The sequence below is a fragment of the Pelophylax lessonae genome (genome assembly GCF_965119305.1).
Source record: "Pelophylax lessonae genome assembly, chromosome: 3".
Lineage (NCBI taxonomy): Eukaryota > Metazoa > Chordata > Amphibia > Anura > Ranidae > Pelophylax > Pelophylax lessonae.
In genome coordinates this window covers 237,001,724-237,024,676 of record NC_138770.1, presented here as the reverse complement: position 1 = coordinate 237,024,676, position 22,953 = coordinate 237,001,724, and the positions used below count along the sequence as shown (strand labels likewise).

At 45.2% G+C, this 22,953-nt stretch overlaps 1 protein-coding gene across 1 annotated transcript in view; it reads left to right on the top strand.

Annotated features, from left to right (window-relative positions):
• Window positions 1-22,953, top strand: part of ARHGEF26 (Rho guanine nucleotide exchange factor 26) — a 231,045-nt gene that overhangs the window by 3,016 nt on the left and 205,076 nt on the right. Inside the window, exon 2 of the mRNA XM_082251520.1 lies at window positions 8,459-9,582. Coding sequence (XP_082107646.1) covers window positions 8,524-9,582 — 1,059 coding nt within the window. The 5' untranslated portion in view covers window positions 8,459-8,523. The remainder of the gene's footprint in view (window positions 1-8,458; window positions 9,583-22,953) is intronic.

The following is a 22,953-nucleotide window of genomic DNA, read 5'->3' as shown; positions in this document are numbered from 1 at the left end:
ATAGCTTCCTGGTGGGATAGATCAGGCAGGTTTGGACTAGGATCGATCTAAACACACCTGAGCTCATCCTCATTCCAGGATCTTCTCAGCAAATAGAGGGGTGCCACCTGCTGTCCAACCTAATGCCTGCCTCCAAAGACGCCCCAAAAAATGCCTGATAAATGCCTGCAACAAAAACGCCCAGGTGGAGAGGAGCCACTACCCTCCTCTATTAATAATTATAAGAAAAATTATCTTTTTTTTTCTGGTTCTGGACATGCTACAGAGCTGAAACTTCACATGTACACTTTTTAGACCCCCCAGACACTAAATCCAAAAAAAGTCATGCCTGCCTCCAAAAATGCCCAATAAATGCCTGCAACAAAAACGTCCAGGTGGAGAGAAGCCATATGCCTGTGCTACTAAAAATTATAAGAAAAACAATCTTTTTTTTTCTGGTTCCGGACATGCTACAGAGCTGAAACTTCACAGGTACACTTTTTAGACCCCCCAGACACTTAATCCAAAAAAAGTCATTCCTGCCTCCAAAAATGCCCGATAAATGCCTGCAACAAAAACGCCCAGGTGGAGAGGAGCCCTATGCCTGTGCTACTAAAAATTCTAAGAAAAATGCTCTTTTTTTCTTGTTCAGGACCATTTTAATGGAAAGTCGGATCACAAGTCGCTTCAAATAAGATAAGGAGGCGACTCCCATTGAAGTCTATGGGACAAGTCGGATACAAGTCGCCTCAAAGTAGTACAGGACCCTTTTCAGAAGTCGGAGCGACTTCAGTAGTGCCAATTAAGACGGCACTCATTGATTAACATTGCCTTTGTTATGTCAAGCGACTTGGGGCGACTTGAGGGCACACAAGTTGCGGCAGTGTGAATGGACTCTTAAACTCTGCTAAAGCTGAATATACACTATACAAGTTGGTTGTACAGACTAGTTGATTGGGCGCACTTTATTCCGTTCAGAGGGGAATCCATGAGCAGATCCCTTGCTGAGTCAGGGTAGAACATGACAAATGTCACTTTTGTCATATCCACGCCCCTTTAGTATTTTGACAGCTTACTAAGGCAGACTCAGGATGGATCTATGGGCTGCTGGATGTAAAAAGACTTCTGTTCAATTACATCAGTCTACCTTCAATTGGCAATGTCTAGGTTCAGAAAAGCAGAAAAGGATTTAGTCCTTTTCTGTTTTCTTTTACTGAACCTGGACAGACTTGGAGGTGAGCTGAAGTAGACTGACACTTCTTCCTGCCCATAGAGCTGCATGGAACTTCCGATAGCCTAAAAAAAATGACCGGTAGGAAGACACATCTAAACAACCCATTCAGTTTGTGTCAAATCAGGCAGACCCTTGCACTATATAATCTAAAGAAGATTGTATAATCAGATTGTATAGAGTATGGTCGCCATAAGATGATGCACTGTGTAGTAAAGCTAGCCTTGGATAGACAAGGAACCAGTGGATTGTTTGTCTATGCAAATGACAGGTAATTAAGTCACTGCTACTTCTGGAATGTGTTGTAAAGCCAGCGAGGACCAACTCTGTGTTCTCTTGGCTTTGGAAGATTACTGATCGTGCACACATGCCAAAAACTACTTGATGCCTTTTTTATAGAGAAGGGAATGATTTGTACCTACTTTGTAGGTATTTTCCAAAAGCAATGTGAAATGCTTATCTCTCCCTAAGGAAACTTTATAAGTTGCTAAATTTGGGCACATTGGACCAGGCCACGTATGGCCAGACTATGGTATAGATATCCGACATCTATTGAGATGACTTTTTAAATTGATGAAAGGTGAACTGCCAAGAAGTTCTTCTCTTCCCCCATCATCATTCCTTTCATAGTACACCTGTTATGATAGTAATGTGAGGTCTGCTATTGGTGGCCTCTTTCTAAAACACAAGCTGATTGGCTGTAATGTAGACTCACAGGCATACACTGATCAAAACCTGGCTGGTTTAGCAGGTTTGGACAAATTTCCATCAGCTTGTGTCCTTCCTCAGTTCATAGAAGCTGACCGTTTGATCGACTTTTGCTGAAGGTACATGCTGGAAATTTTTTCTCAAGTAGTGGCTATAGCCACTGTTCAGCCGCCATGCTGTTTCCAGCCCGTGTCTGTATAGTGAGTGATGATCGGGTGTATTTTTTTGAAGACCCAGATCCCGCATCTGCATGGTTGGATCAACGGGACGCGGATAGAAATAGCCTTGCATGATGAGGACCCTTCCCCTCATTTACTGTGAGTAAGCTGATTCACAATAGGGTCAGTCTGCAGGTCCTTGCACTACACTGGATGCCTACGTACAAGTCTTTGATGCCACTTTGTTACTTGAACAAGTTTGTTCCCTGTCGGAACTCTCCCTAATGTTTTCAGTGGCTGCAGACGGTTTCCACAATGTTTTAGCCCTTTGGGGTGCCAACATATACTCCCAAATTTGTATATCCAAATGGGCACTACACTACTCTTATTCACCAATTGGTGATGATCTGTTTCCCATTCAAACTTCCATTCACACTTTTCATCTACAACAAGCATACTAAAGCCTCGTACACACGCACCGATTGTTGGGCGTAAATTTTCGGCCGACGTCCGATCGGCCGATTGTCGGCTTGTTAGTATGATGCTTCCGACAACTGACTGCGACTTTTCGGCCGAACAAAATCTGGTGTGCATGCTAAAAAATTTTTGTTTGCCGTCACCAGAACGGCCGATTGTCAGTCAGTACAGATTTCGGCAGACAAAAGTCAGATGAGCAATGCTCAGAGAAGAAAAAACACACGGAAAGTTAACCATCACATGACATCACTTCTGCAGTTGGTTGTTGTTGGCCGACAAAATTTGTGTGCAGTCTAGAGCACATTTCAACCAACACAACAACACTGGACAAAAGACGGCCGATCGGTCGGCCAACAATCGGTGCGTGTGTACGAGGCTTTAAGGAACTATACCAGCTCTTCTGTGGAACATTGCAAGACCTTAAAGCGGTTGTAAACCCTATAAAAAAAAAAAATAAAAAAAACCTGCAAGACAAAAGCATAATGAGCTAGTATGCATCGCATACTAGCCCATTATGTTTAACTTACCTTAAAACGAACCCCCGACACGGACCCCCGGACATCGATGCGGGCACTGCCATGATCCCTCGTCGTCTCTTCCGGGTTCGGCGGCTCCGGCGCGCTGATTGGCCGGAAGAGACGGCTCCAGCTCGCTGATTGGCCGGAGCCGCGATGAAGTGATTTTTCCGGCAAGCTCCCGGCAAGTTAATTGAAGGTCCCCCCGGACCTTCAGAGCGCATGCGCCACTCGCGCGAGCGGCTGCATGCACTGTAAATATCTCCTAAACCGTGCCGGTTTAGGAGATATTATTTGTACCTACAGGTAAGCCTTATTATAGGCTTACCTGTAGGTAAAAGTGTCAAAAAGCGGGATACAACCGCTTTAACCACAATGAGTCCTACTGTTCGTTCCTCTCCCAGCGTATGTTCACTCCCAGAGAACCTTAAAACTCTATACTACCCCGGTTTTTATTTTATTTTTTCTGATTTGAGGGATTTTTTCCCCTCCCAGCACCTGCCTCGTTTTTCTAGTATAGACCTTTCAGTTCTGACCGTCCCCTTGTTTACATGTCAGTTCTGTACAAGTTACGGGTAATATGCCCCTGCTATGTTTGGGTTGTAGAGGGCAGGGTGGGGGGTTTTAGACGTTATTAAGTTTTGGTAATGTTTTCTATGTGCAATGTATCGCTATGTGCATGGTGCTCTTTCTATATGTACTTCATGACTCAGACATGTCCTCTTTTTTTTTTTACTATACTATAACCTGTGCAAACCTGCTTTGGGGGCTAAGATAGTATTATTCCTGCTTGTTATTTCTACATCTTTCCTATGACCCATGTAGCGGAGTAGCATTACGATCCACGATATCTCCACTGGTAGTCAGGCACAGCATACAATAATCCTGGTAGCGTATAATATTAACAACCCTCCAATAACCAGACGACCCATGGCTTGTAGGTCAACTAACTCTTTTATTCACAGGACTTGTATTTAAAACAAGATACTTATACGGGGTCTCCACAGAGGGGCAGCAGGGGTTTCCAATACACATTCATGAGCCAGCAGCTAACAAAAGTAAGATACTTATACAGGGTCTCCACAGAGGGGCAGCAGGGGTTTCCAGTACACATTCATGAGCCAGCATCTAACACAATACAAAATCCTACAGGTACTGCACGGGTTACGTTTACACATACAATACACACATAATACAGTTGGACAATCATTCCTGACAGAGTACTCTGTAAGTGGCGATGCTTGCCACAACCCCCATAAATTTCTCACATGGAACGCCCGTATGATCTGTGATTGGCTGAAGCGTTCTGTCGTTTTTCAGGTGCCTCAAGTCCCATTGGGCGGATATTGTGGTACTGGTGGAGACGCATTTCACTGGCCAACTCCAACTCGCCATTAAACTTCCTTATATAGGATGGGCTTATCATGCTACACATACCTCTTATTCGCAGGCAATTTAAATTCTAATTTCTAAAACAGTTCAGCTTGTGCTTATCTCTATAACCACTGTTCGACATATTCTGACAGCTGCAGATGCTGCTGTCCAAATACAATGTGCTGGGTGGGGGGATTCCTCCATCCACTTCCATCCACCTTGTATGAGGACTATGGATGCCCTTTCTGATCGGTCCAGTGCTTGCATTAATCTCCACATCACTGGGAGATTACCGCTATGGGGGTGGGGAGGACAGAGAATTTTAGGAGAGTAGTTAAAAGGTTAAGTTTTAACTAGTTTCTGAGTTATTGATCCCAACAGATATGCAGGTCATAACATCTGGCACTCTAGTCTGCTTACTCTTTCCATGCCATTGATTCCAGGGGAGAATGTGCCCTGGAGCTTAGTGAATGAGGTGCATCTCTGCTGTCTTTCATCATGCAATCATATGCAACCAATAATGCTTTTTATTTCCTTGCACATGACTGGGTACTCTCCTAGACATGCGCACAGGGTGTGCTGAATGTGCCTGGGCACACCCTAATCACCCCACGCGCACTAGCCTTATTGCTCTGTGTGCCAGCGGGGATTATTATTATTATTATTATATAGGATTTATATAGCGCCAACAATTTGCACAGCGCTTTACAGTGTGGGAAGACAATACAGTTACAATACAATACAATACAGGAGGAATCAGAGGGCCCTGCTCGTTAGAGCTTACAATCTAGAAGGGAGGGATGGGAAATATCTCTCTCTCTGCCACAAGAGAAGTGTTTATGCGCTTCTCTTTGAGTGTGGCGGCAGGGAGATCAGTGTGCCGGGTCGTATATCTATGTAGACCAGTGTTTCTCAACATTTTTTCAGTCGAGGCATCCTTTAAAATTATGGACAGTCTGGAGGCACCCTATTCTAAAATGAAAAAAAATATTCTAATAGCTTTATTTAATGCAGCAACATCCACACACAGGACAACCAACGTTAGAGGTGCATTATTCTTCCAAAGCAAATATACCGCACACTGGTACTGACTAGTATTCCAATGTTTCTCTTCTCTCTATCAGTCAGCTAATGTCACCCCAGTGCTGAAGGAGAGAGGCACGGGAGGGTTAAGCAAGGATGCTGTGGAGGCAACCGACATCCTCCTTATTAACTGATGAAGCCATTGGTTGCCAATGTCTAGAAAGTCGTAATGGTGCATAGTGAAAACTTGTGCCTTTGTGTAACTAAAAGACAGGCTTGATCCACCTACTGGCTTGTATACAATTTTTTGATACATTTTTAGGCATTTTGCCAAGACACCCCTGAAGAAACCTCAAGGTACCCCAGGGTGGCTGGGCACACTGGTTGAAAAAGGCTTTGAGCTTTAGGGTGCACATCCTAATGCAATAGGCTGCACACACCTTTGGGTACTCTTCACAAAGTGACATTTCACCACATTCATTAAAACTCTAAGGAATGTTTCCTTGCAAAGTGGAAGTCAGCCCCCATCTATTAAAGCAAGAGGATCAGGTTGACAGCCAAGCACCCAGCATTTCCTAAAGAAGAGACCAGACACCATGCTTCAATTAAAGTGATTGTAAAAGATCACCTTGTAAAACAACCTATTCAGTTTAAAATAGAAATGAAAAGCAAAATATGTGTGTATAGACATACAAAAAAAAAAAAAAAAACTTTTTTGGTGATCACATTCCCTCTGTTCTCAGCTGCATAAGAGCTGGGGGAAGGAGAAGCAACAGTACAATGAGCTTCCCAGTGAGTGGCTGTGCAGAGGAAGGGAGGGGGGATGTAGGTATTAGGCCAAGTCTGATCATTGGGGGAGAGCGCACTGAGTTCCCAGCACAGCTAAGAACTGACCACGTTGTGTTCTCCTGCTTAGTGTGGTCAGTTTTTAATAGAAAAGCAGACGGACTGGCAGAAACGCCAGGGTTTTCATGCAATAAAGTAATACAAAGAGAACAGGATACATTCTCATACAAGTTCATGGTACAGTGGGCACATATCAGTTATATGAAGTGTTGGGCTTACTAGATTTATTCTGGTCAGTGTATGCTATGACTTCTGTTTGGTAGATTTGTATTGATATGTATTAAGTGATGTATTGTATTGATATGTCATGTGTAGCTGGTGCTGAATTGTAAACTGAAACCTTACTTGTTTCCCACCTTTAAAACTGTTCTTCAGGAGAAGCAGATATTGTTGAAATACAACAGTCATGTTTGTTACTTGAATCTTGGTGTGCTTTGTGTATTTCTTTCAGACCTGTGCAGCAATCCAGTGTGAAATTTGCTGTGCAGGAGCTTTCTGTAATAAAGACCGGTCACTGCTGCTCTTTCTCCTGGTGCAGGGTGACTAGTCTTGTATCCGCCCTTCTGTAGTTCTCTGCAGGCATCCAGTAGTAGGTGGGGCCTGCTTGGCCCCTCCCACAGCCCTGCTCTCTGCACAGCACAGTGATGGTGTCACTGCTACATTTACAAGGTAATATCTGGGTTTGCAAAAGGCATTTTTTGCACATAAAGTGGATTTGCATCTTTTTGTGGCTATTGAATGATAGATTTAACCACTTGCCGACCGCCGCAAGTACATATACTGCGGCGGTCAGCCCCTCACAGGCAAAGTGACATACCGGTACGTCACTTGCCTGTGAGACTCTGGGGAGCTCCCGCGCGCCGCCCGAGGCGCGCTCCCGCGCGGTCACGGACCCCCCCACGCGTGACAGCGGGAGAAAGGCAGGCGGCTAGTGTAAACCAGCCGCCTGTCGTTCTCCCCTGTGTAGGAACAGTGATCATATGGTTCTACTATGTAGGACCGTTGATCACTGTTCCTACACCTCAAGCCACAGCCAATCACAGTTAGAATCACGCCCCTAGGGACACACACAGCCCCTCCCTCTCAAAAAAGTTAACCTCTTCACTACCAGTGTCATTTTACAGTAACAGTGCATATGTATAGCACTGATTACTGTTCCTACACCTCAAGCCACAGCCAATCACAGTTAGAATCACGCCCCTAGGGACACACACAGCCCCTCCCTCTCAAAAAAGTTAACCCCTTCACTACCAGTGTCATTTTACAGTAACAGTGCATATGTATAGCACTGATCACTGTTCCTACACCTCAAGCCACAGCCAATCACAGTTACCAGTAATGTCACTGGTAACCCCAAAAGTGTCAAAAATGTCAGTCAAGGGTCCGATCTGTCCGCCCCAATGTCGCAGTCCCGCAAAAAAAATCGCAGATCGCCACCATTACGCGTTAAAAAAAAAAAAAAAAACAACAAAAATGACAATCTTTCCCTTTGTTTAGTAAACGCGATAACTTTTGCGCAAACCAATCAAAATACGCTTTTTGCAATTTTTTTTTTTAACCAAACATATGTAGCATAAAACAAATTGGCTGAAAATGTTAAAAAATTTAGATTTTTACATTTTTTGGGGGGGAATTTCATATAAAAAAAGTGAAAAATATTGTTATTTTTGCAAAATTGTCGCTCTTTTTTTGTTTATAGCGCATGATCAAAAAATCGCACAGGTGATCAAATAGCACCAAAAGAAAGCTCTGTTTGTGGGAAAAAAAGGACGTCAAATTCGTTTGGGTACAGTGTCGCACGACCGCGCAATTGTCCGTTAAAGTCACGCAGTGCCGAATCGCAAAAAAACCCCTGGTCGGAATTGGGGTAAAATCTTCCGGGGCTTAAGTGGTTAAATGAAGAAGAGCTAAGCTTTAAGGTTAAAATGACAAAATAGGTTGTAAGAATACATTTTACATATCTAACCTGAGCTTTGCAGCAATTCTAGGAATATTCTGCCTTTCAGATAAATTCGTGGTCATACAGCTAATGCTCATTATTATTTGTATTAAATGACTTTGGGAATTAGTATTACTGTGCGGATTTGGCGGTGGTGTAATGACATCAATCACCAGATCACTGATACATAACAATCTCTATCTTCTAGGAATGGCAGAATGTTGGTGATTTGCTGACCTTCACTGAGGTTTTGGAGGATGAATAGACGTTGCCATGGAGGCAGAAAGTGAGGTGGAGTTTTCCAAGGATCTTAACTTTGTTCCATTGTGGAGGAGAGCGAGTCCTAATGTTCCCCAGGGAGAGGGACTGTACTGCAGCCGGACTCCTAGACCAAGACCGCAGTCCTACCAGAGTCCTAATGGATTACTCGTCACAGACTTTCCCGTGGAGGATAGGCAGTGCTTTACGGTAACCCAGCCTGCAGAAAGGATTATAAGTTCTCCAGAAAGCCATCAAGGAGGGAAATATTTGCACAGTCCTAATGGAAAACTACAGACATCCCCATCACTCTCATCTCTGGAATACAAATCCCCCAACCACAAACGTTCATCTCAGGTCTTAAAAGTGTTTTCCAATAACTCCATTTCCTTTACTACAGGTGATAACCATTCCTCACCAAACCAAAAACCAATGATTTCACGGCGGACATCTGGAAATGTTACATTGGCGCCTGATAGGGAACAGATTGTCTTTGGGTCCAGTACTTGTTTTCCATCGAATGGGATGGTAACTGCTAGCAACTGCAGTCCGTCTCATCCCATTCAGGCCATCCAGGACACCTTTACTTCAGAGTCTTTGCCAGGTTCTCCAAAGTCTTCTCGGGAAGACAAGCAGTCTCTGCAAAGAACTCAATCCAATCCAGAAAAATCCCCCATCGTTTTGAGCACAAACAGTCCCGCGGCTCTCAAAGCTGGAGCCCAGCAAATCATTCCTAAGAGCCTAGCCTCCGAAATAAAAGTCACAAATAAAACTAGTAATCATAACCACCAAAATTCCGATTCTTTTAAAAGGTTGCTGAAAACTCGCAGCATGGTGGAGACCAGCTCATCTAGTCTAGTGGTGGCTCCGGAAGATGGAGATGCTGAAAATGAGACGGATAGCCCGGGCGCACTGCGCAGAGGGCTTAGGTCAACATCCTATCGAAGAGCGGTTGTCAGTGGAGTGGAATTCAACAACTCATCGGATAGAAAAAAGAGTAACAGAATGTCTCAACCAATCCTCAAATCAGTTGCAGAAGATAAGGAAAAGTTTTATAGCTTGGGAAGGATAAAGGTAAGCTGGTCTAAATGCAGTATGCCCTTAATGTTTGATATTGGGACATAGAACTCAAACCCTGCATCTTGTACTTGTTTGACTTTGGTTAATCAATAACCAATAATCTGAGTGTGATCATAATGTTCCCTTCTTCATAGCGCCAATGTATGTATTGCCACATCAATGACAGTTGCGCAAACCAGTGCTTGCAATTCACATATTGCCAACTTTAGTTATGGCTTGTGTTTGTTTTTAATCTTTGTGAAGTGTTTGTAAGCTTTGTAGATGCAAAATGTCCAAATGTATCATAGTAAGGCTGCATTCACATGTCAGCGTATGGATCGCGGGCAGAATCGCCGCGATTCCACCCGCGATCCGGAGATCATTGCAAATCGCGGGACGCCTGTGCGTTGCCCGTGATTTGCAATAGCACCCCAAACGCTGAGCGAGGTTGCCGCGATTTCCGCCTGCCGAATCGCGGTAACATCGCGCAAAAAAAATTGCGGGACGCAATACGCTCCAAAGAAGCTCTTGTACTTTTTTGGGCGTAATGCGTCCCGCGATTTTTTTTGCGCGATGTTACCGCGATTCGGCAGGCGGAAATCGCGGCAACATAGCTCAGCGTTTGGGGTGCTATTGCAAATCACGGGCAACGCACAGGCGTCCCGCGATTTGCAATGATCTCCGGATCGCGGGCGGAATCGCGGTGATTCTGCCCGCGATCCATACGCTGACATGTGAATGCAGCCTAAATGTAACTTGTGAAAGGGACACTAAACAAGATCTTACATCAATAATAATCCATACACATCCACTACTAAGTGACCCTGTAATAAAGCCTTTCTCAATCTTTGCAGAGGAACCCTCAAAATAACTTTCTGGTCTCGGGGAACCCCTGCTAAAAATGACTTTATCTACCACTCATGATACATTGGTGTGATGGTCAGTAGGATGAATGCTCCTTACATTTGTGGGCATTGGGAAGAATTACCTCCTTACAGATAAATAAAAAGATTAATGGTGTCAGTGGGAGCTTCCTGATGATCCTCAAACTACGGCCCTCCAGCTGATGTGGAACTACACATCCCATGAGGCATTGTAAAACTCTGACTTTCACAGACATGACTAGGCATCATGGGAATTGTAGTTCCTGAACAACTGAAGGGCCATAATTTGAAGACCTCTGGCATTGTTTCTCAACCTTTTTTTCATTCAAGGTACCCTTTAACCACTTCCCGACCACCCCCAGCCTTTTTACTGCTGCAGTGTGACTCTCCTGCACAAACCGACGTAGACCTACATTGGTCGCGCGTGGGAAGCTAGGGGGCGAGCGAGCGAGCCACCACCCCCCCCATTCGGCAGTGGGGAAGCCGATGCATGGGTCAGGCAGGTCTGATTGCCCCCTGACACCCACGATCGCTCCCCGCTGAGAGAGAAGGATGGTCAGCTGTTGTAAACACAGCTGACCGTTCTTCTCCCTGAAATTACCATAGAGCCCATGTGATCCTTCTATTTAGGATCACATGTCTCTATGGTCATTTCAGAAGCCACACCCCCCCCCACAGTTAGAATCACACCCCTAGGCTAACATTTAACCCCTTGATCACCCACAGGGTTAACCCCCCCCCTTCCCTGCCAATGGCATTTTTACAGTTTCAGTGCATATTTTTAGCACTGATTACTGTAGTAATCTCACTGGTACCCCCAAAAGTGTCAAAAATGTCAGTTAGGTGTCCGATCTGTTCACCGCTATATGGCAGTCCGGCAAAAAATTGCAGATCGCCACCATTACTAGAAAAAAAAAAAAAAAACAATAAAAATGACATAAACCTTTCCTGTAGTTAGTAGACGCAATAACTTTTGTGCAAACCAATCAAAATACGCTTATTGCGTTTTTTTTTTTTTTTTACCAAAAATATGTAGCAGAAAACAAATTGGCCTAAAAGGTTAAAAAACTTTGATTTTTAAATGTATTTATTTATTTATTTTGAGAATGTCATATAGCAGAATGTGAAAAATATATATATATATATATATATATATATATATATATATATATATATATATATATATATATATATATATTTTTTTTTTTTTCAAAATTGTCGCTTTTTTTTGTTTATAGCGCAAAAAATAAAAACCGCACAGGTGATCAAATACCACCAAAAGAAAGCTCTATTTGTGGGAAAAAAGGACGTCAATTTTATTTGGGTACAGCGCCGCACGACCGCGCAATTGTCCGTTAAAATAACGCAGTGCCGTATCGCAAAAAATGGCCTGGTCATTAAGGGGGAAAACCGTCCGGTCCAGAAGTGGTTAAAGTGGAGCCAAACCCTCCTATCCTGTTCAGCCAAAGAAGCTGCAATTTTAGCCTGTGTTTGATCTGGAACTGCCATGATGCTGCACATGTGATCAGTTATGACACCAGACATTTGAGGGTTTGACAGTTTGGTTGAGAGCACAACGAAATGTGCTCCTTTTAAATATAACTGTTTTAGGGTCAGCAATTCACACCACGTGCAGTCCAGTGCATTTTTTTTCTCTGCATCAAAAATGCATGGATAGTAGGTTATATGTGTAACACCCTACAAGGTAGGTGCTAGATAAAAGCATATTGGGCTTTGGCTGCCTAACAGCAGGGCCATGTTTTTCAGCTGGGCTGTCATGTCTCCCAGGTGTGGCTGCTGAAAGAGGAGTCTCCCCACTGGCTCCATGAGAGGATTCTCATTGGGCAGTGGAGGAAACCCAATCAGTGGCACATTCAGGCCTGTATCTACCCCAGAAGGCAGATTCTGCCACAGAGGATTCTGGAAGTGGGTATACGTTTGAAGGGAAATGCATGACGCAGCGTCTTTGGCGGGAAGCAGAGTCCCAGGTGGGGGAGTACAGCTGTCTCTCCTCCTGTCAGAAGGATCGGGTGTCTCGAGTGGCTGCCTGGGAATCCAGGAGGGAAAGCTGAGCTGCAGAGAGAATCCAGTGTGCCGAGGACCAGTGGAGATAGAGGGGTTCAGTTCCAGGAAAGCCTTCCAAGGTTGTGAGTACTGTGGACTGCCCCTGGGGGTCTGCCTAGTGTAGAGTGGACCACTCCAGTGAAGGTCCCAGGGATCCTGGAGCCTGCAAGTGTCAAGGGGGTTGCCTAGTGCGAGGACCCTGGAAGTGTAGAGGGGGCGCCAGTGGTTGGGCCCTGAAGAGTCAAGTGTGCAGTGTACAGTGTTAGGAGTTGCAGCAGCACAAGGAGCTACCTCAGTCAGTGAAGGGCTGGAGGGAGTCATACACAGGACTTTTGAGCTAGACAGAGTGTCAAGAGTCAAGGATTATTACAGTCCTGCATCTTCTGAGTTAACTAAGGAGTTAAAGCTGAGTTCCACCCAAAAATGGAACTTCCGCTTCAGGCATTCTAACCCCCTGACATGCCACATTTGGCATGTCATTTTTTTGGGGGGGGGGAGCGGGTACCTAGTTTTGACAGGTACCCGCTCCCACTTCCGCTCGGAGCGCCGCGGCGCCCTGAACGGAAGTTCTCCTCTCCCCCTCCCTCCCTGCAATCTTCTGGGACATGTCAGAGGTCCCAGAAGATTGCCGGCCAATCACGGCGCGCAGCGCGACTCGCGCATGCGCAGTGGGTACCCGGCTGTGAAGCCGCAAACTGTCACAGCCGGGTGCCCACAGCAGTGATGCCGGCGCCGAGGGAGAGGATCGAGGCTTCGGGCGGCCGCATCGCTGGACCGTTGGACAGGTGAGTCAAATGGCTGGAACTCCGCTTTAAAGTCGAAGTTTCAGCACTTTCAGCAGAACAGTATTTCAAGTGCCAGGAAGCGCTGGTCGGCATTCAGCTGGCCTCAAGACAGCGCTAACAGGCATTTTTCTACAAAGTGTCCCAGTTAAACCTAGTTGAGCCAGAGGAGTATCCCACTCATTCCCTTCTCCCATCCCCATTATAAAATAAACAAAACAAACCAAAGATGCCAGAATGGTCATTGTCTCCAATCTCACACTGGGGTATTCAACTTAAATGTGTTGGAAGTGTTCCCGGTAACAATGGCAGACCCACATCAGGCCCAATGCCTGGAAATATTGCTACATATGATTTTCAATGGCATAGTTCACACAAGTGCAGTATGTTTCAGTGCATTTTGGTTCTAGAAGAAAAAGGTAGAACGTGTTGCATTTTTTTTTTTGCACTGAACTGTACTGGAAAGCGGTAAAATGCATCCAAAAATGCACCAAAAACACACTGGAACACACATTTTCAAAATTGTCACTCCTTTTTTTTTTTGTTTATAGTGCAAAAAATAAAAACCGCAGAGGTGATCAAATACCACCAAAAGAAAGCTCTATTTGTGGGGGAAAAAAAGGACATTAATTTTATATAGGTACAGCGTCGAACGACCATGCAATTCTCCGTTAAAGTAACAAAGTGCCGTATCGCAAAAAGTGGCCTGGTCATTAAAGGGGGAAAATCTTCCGGTCCAGAAGTGATTAAATAGTATTGGCTGCAGTTCGGCTTTAAAGCAGACTTGTACACTCCTCCACTCCAGTGATGCAGTGTCCAGGAGCTTCCTGTTGGCCACTGACTTATTTGGCCAGTCCTCTTCTGGGTTCCAGTCTTTGGGCATTTTGTGTGGGAGTTTATTAATCTACGCATATGGTGATAATATAGTTCAACCCTCCTGCGCTCAAGTGTAATTCTGGACGGCGTGTGGTAAACTGGATTCGGAGTGGGTGGAGCCAGCCTCCATTTAGCCCCCCCACCTGTGCAGTGTGTGGTAGCAGCATTTCTTGGCTCTGAGGAAGGGGGTTCTCCCTCGAAACGCGTCAGCGTAAGCCACAGCAACTCCGTACGGTTTATCGCACGCCGCCCAGCATTACGCAGTGCCTTTATTCATAGATTTGTTGATATGTGTGTATTATCACACCATTTTTGTGAGTATATTTTATGCATTTTACTATTTTAATAAATGTTTTTAGTGGTAATGCACTAGGTCGGTGCGCCCCTCTTTTTGTGATCTTTCTATGGTGATAATATACCCTGAGCTGTACATGCGCAATGCAAACAGGCAGGTAAGGATACTGTAGGCCTCATGCAAACAGACGCCTAGCAGCTCCTGTGTGTTGAGGCATAAAATCTCCAGAACTTTCTGGCACTAATACAAAGCCAATGGCTGTATGTGGCCATGCACGTATAATTGTCGATGACTTCTTCGTTTACCAACGCATGCATTATGGCGCTTCTTCTGAAATGCGAAAGTGGTGCCCCCTCTAAATTAAAAAGTCTATTTGTTTACAATATTTTTTTTACATTTTTTTGTAAAGTCCCACTTTAATTTGTTACTTCACCTAAAGGTATATGTTTATTTATTTTTTGTCATGTATATACTTGCCTTGTGTATTCCAGTTTTCACTTTTTCACTTTCCCAGAACTGAAGTGGTTAAGGGCTTCTTTAGTTTCTATGATGAAGCATCTTGGCAACCTTTCATGAAGTGTGACACTCTACATCAGTACTGTGTATAGGCTGCTTACACACACACAACCTTTCATGAGGTGTGACACTCCACATCAGTACTGTGTATTGGCTGCTTACACACACACACACACACACACACACACACACACAACCTTTCATGAAGTGTGACACTCCACATCAGTACTGTGTATATAGGCTGTTTACACACACACACACACACACACACAACCTTTCATGAAGTGTGACACTCCACATCAGTACTGTGTATAGGCTGCTTACACACACACAATCTTTCATTAGGTTTGACACTGCACATCAGTACTGTGTATAGGCTGCTTACACACACACACACACAACCTTTCATGAAGTGTGACACTGCACATCAGTACTGTGTATAGGCTGCTTACACACACAACCTTTCATGAGGTTTGACACTGCACATCAGTACTGTGTATAGGCTGCTTACACACACACAACCTTTCATGAAGTGTGACACTGCACATCAGTACTGTGTAGGGCTGCCACGACGCGTCGACGTAATCGACTACAAAAAATCATCGACGTGCGTGAAAAGCGTTGACGCGTCTACGCGTGACGTCACACGCCCCCTGGCCGGCCGCCGCGCCGCTTGAAATTCCCCCGCCGGGCTCCGTCCACACCGATGCCGGAGACAAGACCGTCCACACCCATGCCGGAGACAAGAGGTGAGCGCTGACCGTCTCCAGCACCCCTGTACTCCGCCACAGCTTCTGCCGCAACGCCATCCTCCCCGATCACCCAGCTACTTAAGAGATGTCAAATGTGCGGCACTACACCGGCTTGTACTGTACTGTGGCGGCTTGTAATGGCCTGTACTAGGTGGGAGGGCTTACTGGGGGGTCTGTACTGGGAGGGGGCTTACTAAGTGGTCTGTACAGTACAGACCACTTAGTAAACCCCCCTCCCAGTACAGACCCCTTAGTAAGCCCCCCCCCTCCCAGTGCAGACCCCTCAGTACGCTCTCCCACCTAGTACAGTCTGTACTAGGTGGGAGGGCTTACTGAGGGGTCTGCACTGGGAGGGGGGGGGGCTTACTAAGGGGTTTGTACTAGGTTGGAGGGCTTACTGAGTGGTCTGTACTAGTGTACTGGGAGGGGGGCTTACTAAGTGGTCTGTACAGTACAGACCACTTAGTAAGCCCCCCTTCCAGTACAGACCCCACAGTAAGCCCTCCCACCTAGTACAGACCACTTAGTAAGCCCCCCTCCCAGTACAGACCCCTCAGTATGCCCTCCCACCTAGTACATACTGTACTAGGTGGGAGGGCTTACTGAGGGGTCTGCACTGGGAGGGGGGCTTACTAAGTGGTCTGTACTAGGTGGGAGGGCTTACTGAGGGGTCTGTCCTGGGAGGGGGGCTTAGTAAGTGGTCTGTACTATTTGGGAGGGCTTACTGAGGGGTCTGTACTGGGAGGGGCGGCTTACTAAGTGGTCTGTACTAGGTGGAAGGGCTTACTGAGGGGTCTGCACTGGGAGGGGGGCTTACTAAGTGGTCTGTACTAGGTGGGAGGGCTTACTGTGGGGTCTGTACTGGGAGGGGGCTTACTGAGGGGTCTGTATTAATTACAGGATTAATTAGCTAATCAAAAAAACACTCAATTAAGCAAAAAAAATAAAATAAAAATAATCGTTAGATTAGTCGACTAATCGTAAAAATAATCGATAGATTAGTCGACAGACAAATTAATCGTTAGTTGCAGCCCTAGTACTGTGTATAGGCTGCTTACACACACACACACACACACACAACCTTTCATGAAGTGTGACACTGCACATCAGTACTGTGTATAGGCTGCTTACACACACACAACCTTTCATGAAGTGTGACACTCCACATCAGTACTGTGTATAGGCTGCTTACACACACACACACACACACACACACAACCTTTCATGAGGTGTGACACTCCACATCAGTACTGTGTATATAGGCTGTTTACACACACACACACACACACACACACAACCTTTCATGAGGTGTGACACTCCACATCAGTACTGTGTATAGGCTGCTTACACACACACACACACACACACAACCTTTCATGAGGTGTGACACTGCACATCAGTACTGTGGATAGGCTGCTTACACACACACACACACACACACACACACAACCTTTCATGAGGTGTGACACTGCACATCAGTACTGTGGATAGGCTGCTTATACACACTAGGCCGAAGTCTGGTGTCTAATATACCGTGTTTCCCCGAAAATAAGACCAAGTCTTATATTAATTTTGGCTACAAAAAAACACACTAGGGCTTATTTTCAGGGGATGTCTTATTTATTTACAGCATGTACAATAATTTACATTTATTCAAACAGTCATGTCACCATGACGATCTTAAAGTGGTTGTAACCCTAACAAAAAAAAAATAATCCTGATTCTTTAAGGCATGATAGACAGCACTGTGCTTTTATTGTGTCATTTACCCCTCTCTTTGTTCTAAAAAAAACTTGGAATAAAGCAATAAAATGTTTTTAAAAAAGTTCCTGCGTCCCCTGTCTTCTCAGGAGTCAGCATTAGTACATTCAGTAATCCCAATCATAAACCTTGATTAAAGGCATTCTAAAATTCTATAATCAGTTTTGTAAAAAGATTATAGAATGTGCAGTGTGTCTCTTTTTGTAACTTTATAGTAGAAAATCCCTTATTTACAGCGCCATTGGGTGCTCACATGACCCACCGGAGCTCTTCTTCCCCGCTTTCAGCACTGCAGAGTGAGGGACCACTGACGTAAACCGTAGAGCAGTGGTAACCTCTATGTTTGCACGGGTCAGGGAATGTAGAGTGGTCTTATGCATTTTTTTTATTCATTAAAGTGATTGTAATCTCTTGTTTAAAAAAAAAAAAATAGCCAACCATGTTATACCTGTCTGCTCTGTGCAGAGTGGTTTAGCACAGTGGCCCGGATCCTCCACTTCTCAGGTCCCTCTTTGGCTCTCCTTGCCCCTCCCTCCTGATGAGTGCCCCCACATCAAGCAGCTTGCTATGGGGGGTACCAAAACCGAGTCACAGCTCTCTGTGTCTATTCTGAAACGGAGCCGCGATCCGGCCCTCGCTCCGCCTCTGTCCTCATTGGCTAACTGACTTTGACAGCAGCGGAAGCAAATCACGTCTTGTCTGCTGTCTTAGCCAATGAGGAGGGGGGGTCCTGGGCAGCTGAGACACTCCTGCAACATCGCTGGATAGAGATGAGGCTCCGGTAATTATTAGGGAGGCTAAAGAGGGCTGCTGTACACAAAAGGTTTTTTTTTTTTTTTTATCTTAAAGCGGAGTTCCACCCAAAAGTGGAACTTCCGCTTTAGGTGGTCCTACCCCTCTGACATGCCACATTTGGCATGTCATTTTTTGAGGGGGGAGCGGGTACCTAGTTTTGACAGGTACCCGATCCCACTTCCGCTTGGAGCGCCGCGGCGCCCTGAGCGGAAGTTCTCCTCTCCCCCTCCCTCCCTGCAATCTTCTGGGACACGTCAGAGGTCCCAGAAGATTGCCGGCCAATCACGGCGCGCAGCGCGACTCGCGCATGCGCAGTGGGTACCCGGCTGTGAAGCCGCAAACTGTCACAGCCGGGTGCCCACAGCAGTGATGCCGGCGCCGAGGGAGAGGATCGAGGCTTCGGGCGGCCGCATCGCTGGACCGTTGGACAGGTGAGTCAAATGGCTGGAACTCCGCTTTAATGCATAGAATGAATTAAGATAACAAAAAAAAAACCTTTGCCATTACAACTCCTTTGATTATGGTGAGGAATAAAGACAAATGTCTAAAAATGCAGGCTGTCCTCTACTCTGTTCAGATATTTTTTTACATATGTCAGTCAGTAACTGTAGATTTGTGCACAGATCATCGTCAGTGATGCTTCTTTTTAGTATGCACATTATTTTTTTATTATATTTGTTTTTTTTTCATTAACCTTTTGTGTATTTGAGGAATACTTGCTGCCAGGTTTCTGGGCTTTATCCTAACCTTTTAAAGTTGAATGTCCTTGTATGACCTTCAATGGCATTGCTCATACTGGAATCTAAAAATTACAATTAGAAGCATCCTCACTTGTACTCTTGCAAGGAAGGCTACCTGTTGCTTATTAATCTTTAAATGCATTCAGCTGGATTCAGGCTGGCAGCAAATTGAGGTCCACTGACGGGCAGTTTTGACCCTTATCAAGCACCCACTAAATAATGGGGACAGAGTCATGTAGTGACCAAAAGGCTCAGCTGGCATGTGCGAGGTCTGGGGACAATGTGGAGCAGCACAAATGCTCAAATGTACAACATTTTATCCGCCCCTTGCCTCTTCAGATGGGCCTATCCTGAGTGTTTACATTCAAATAGAGCTTCTGACCGACCCTGGATGCAGGCATTGTGAGTGCAGGGTCAGAGTTTCTGTAGAATTTTGGGTGCACAAACTAGCTTTGGTTATTCACCCAGTTTGTGTGTGGTCATAGAGTCTTGTTGCTTCCAGAGGTGGTGTTTAGCTACCTTTTGAACGCCCCAGAGGTGGGGAAACGGTGGTAAAACCATGTGGTTGAGTTGCACTTCCCCGCTACTCCCTTCAGCTGCAGAGGCATAGCCGCGGCAGGAATTATACCCAGTAGCTTTTGGCGGTAGTGGTGCCTATTCATTTGGGTGCCCTACAAGTTATGTGCAATGCCGTGTGTGTGGGGCGGGGGGTCAAGAGGTTAAAGAAGGCGGGGAGGAGGTAATACAATGCCATCTCATTATTTGTTTAATGCTCTCTGAAGTAAACCACACATGGATTGCTCTTTTAGGGAGCAAAGTTATTGTGAGCGAGCCCTAAGGCTGATTTCACAGGGCTGTCTGATCAGGTCCTCCTGTCAAGTTTTTTAGGGGGACCCAATTGGATCATCCATAGCTTTCTATGGAGTGGTGGATGTCTACGAACATCTGATCTGATCCTGTTCCCTAAAAACAGACAGATCAGGAACCCATTCCTCGTCTGTCTGGCAGATCTGATGACAATCAGATGGAAACAGACAGGCGGTCCGTTTCCATCTGACCGTGCATAGAGAAAAGCGGGGCTATGTCTGTTCTGCATAGCGGAATGGACATGGACCTGTCAACTGCCGACTCAGCGGGAATCAGCGGGGAGATCCCCTGCTGAGCAGGCCGATGCGCATTATAAAACAAGCCTTAAACTTACATTTATGTGTTTAAAGGACATTTCTAAATGAATATAAATGCAGGTTAGTGTTAATGGCAACATTGAAAAATCCTAAGGTTCCATTCACACTTGTGCAACTTGTCATGTGACTTTGGACATCAAAGTTGCATGCCAAGTCACGGCCCAATCTTTTCTGTGGCACCCGTTTAAATTGGTGCGACTTTTGATGCGAGATCAGAGTTGTGCTCCAAAGTTGCATTGAAAATTGTGCGACTTTGGAGTCACGCTAGTGTAAATGGAGCCTGAGAGATTACCTGTGTTTTAGAGAAAATAGAATTCTGTGTGTCTAGGATCCCAATAGACACTCTGGACGCTGTTTATACTTTCCAGGTAACTTTTGAGTTTAGAAAAGCTGAACAAGAGAGCGCCAGTGTGAATGAGGCCTCAGAGGGCTGACCTACCATCTGATGATCCCCCCCGCCCCCGCCTGTTCAGGCCGTTACTATAAACCAGAGACTGGAACATAATGGGGAGGAATAGGGAGTACTTGTCCGTCAGCAGATCTCCTCACAAGCAGAGACAGGTGAGGAGATCACTTTGCTTGCACGGAAGTTACCTGACATCTAGGCATGCAGATTTGAAATTCCTGTTTTGAAAGAAAAAAAATGTTTTACGTTCCTTTTCATAGAAAGTTCTTTCTGTGTTTTCTTGTGTAGATACTTATGGTTAAAAGTTGTTTCACCTGCTGTTCAACGTTACGTAGCCAGGAGCAAAATTCACAAATGGTGACGTGCTTGGAGAACTTTAACAACTTAGAAAACGTTTAACATCATTGTTCATAACTAATAATATTTACGTATTGTCAGCGGATTACGGATAACTGGACTCTCCCATTTAACCATGAACACTGTGCAAATATTACTTAGTACTCACTGTAAATACAGGACTATACAAAGGCCAGTCAGCGTCATTTTTTTAGAGCGTGAATTGCGTGAAACGCTTGAAAAGGCAAGTTTTGGAAAAGTGGATTGTCCTCATATTTCATGGTTTTGGTGAAGCTAAAGGAGAACGTACAATCAGATAATGAAGTGTGTGGCTAGCTTTATACACACATGAACTTTTAGATCTATTTTATTTACATATTTCATTCATACTAGGTCCATATTATAACCTCTTGCCAACCGCGTAACAAATATGTAAAGGTAAGAAAAGTGGGATTTAACACCCCAGGGCTCAGCAGCAATCCAGGTCTGAGGAAAAGGCAGAAGCTGACACATCTTGACGTCCTGTCCGGTTTCCACGCTGGTTCCTACACCGTGGAGCAGGGTCCTGGCCAGCTGATCCATCCTACCTGCTGGTGCCATGGCGAACAAGCTACAACACATCCTTAGGCTCCCACTGTGACTACAGACTCCTTTCTTTCTAATCTGCTACACTAATGGGCCATACACACTATACAATTGTCTTTAGATTTTTTTGTTTAGATTTACCAAAACCATATAATATGAGGTCAAACCTAAACACTTTCAATTTGTATGCAATCAGGCAGGCCCTTGCACTACATGGTTGAAGGTAAAGCCTCGTACACACGCAACGATAGTTGGCCGTGAATTTTCGGCCAATGTTCGATCAGCCGATTTTCGGCTTGTTAGTATGATGCTTCCGACAACCGACTGCGACTTTTCGGCCGAACAAAATCTGGTGTGCATGCTATAAAATTTTTGTTGGCTGTCAACACAACGGCTGATTGTTCGTCAGTCAGTACAGATTTCGGCAGACAAAAATGTGATGAGCAAGACTGGGCATGCTCAGAGAAGAAAAAACACACAAAAAGTAAACCAGCACATGACATCACTTCTGAAGTTGGTTTTTGTTGGCCGATAAAATTCGTGTGCAGTCTAGAGCACATTTCAACCAACACAACAACACTGGACAAAAGACGGCCGATCGGTCGGCCGATAATCGTTGCGTGTGTACGAGGCATTCATCTAAAGGAAATCTATCAACAAAAGTTGTATAGTGTGTATCCAGCTTTAGTCCGGCGCACCTTGCTGTTACAGAGAATTTCAGACAATCACTTTACCCCCAAGGGAGCAGCCACAAGTGTTGCTTTTAGCATCCCAAGGACTTTTAGCCCCGGTTCACACTTGTGCGTGTGCGGGGTTCGCATGTAATGTCGGAGCGCACTGCTCCGACATTACATGCGATCAGCTGTGCGGTGCGAGTTTAGCCATACAGTTTGTATGGCTAAATTCGCATCGCACCCGCAGCAAACACGCGCAGGAGGCATTTTTGCTGCCGCATCAGGATCGGATCGCACAGCGGTTCACACTTGTGCGATCCGATCCTGTGCGAACTGCACGATCGACAGCTCTGTTAAAGTGGTTGTAACCTCTTACATGTACCCAGTGAAGTGACTGGCCTCATGTTATGCACAGAGATTTAAAAATCCTCCTATATAAGTTGTACCTGTTTATCTTCAGTCTTCTCTTCTCTACATCCGATCAAAGTGCAGAATTTATAAAGCTGGTCTGAGCTGTCAGAAAAAGGGGCCGGAGGGCTGAAATTACACATAGAAAAGTTCAGTGAGGAGAGCTCTGAAAGCTGATTGGAAGGGAGGGACACACCCCTCTACACAGCACACAGGAACAGAGCTGAGGCTGACAGCTGGAGAGCCTTCCATTTCCACCATTTTTCTCTTGGTGTCATGAAAACTTGTCAGAAGTGATTCATGTTGATAGCAGAGGAACAAAGCAGCA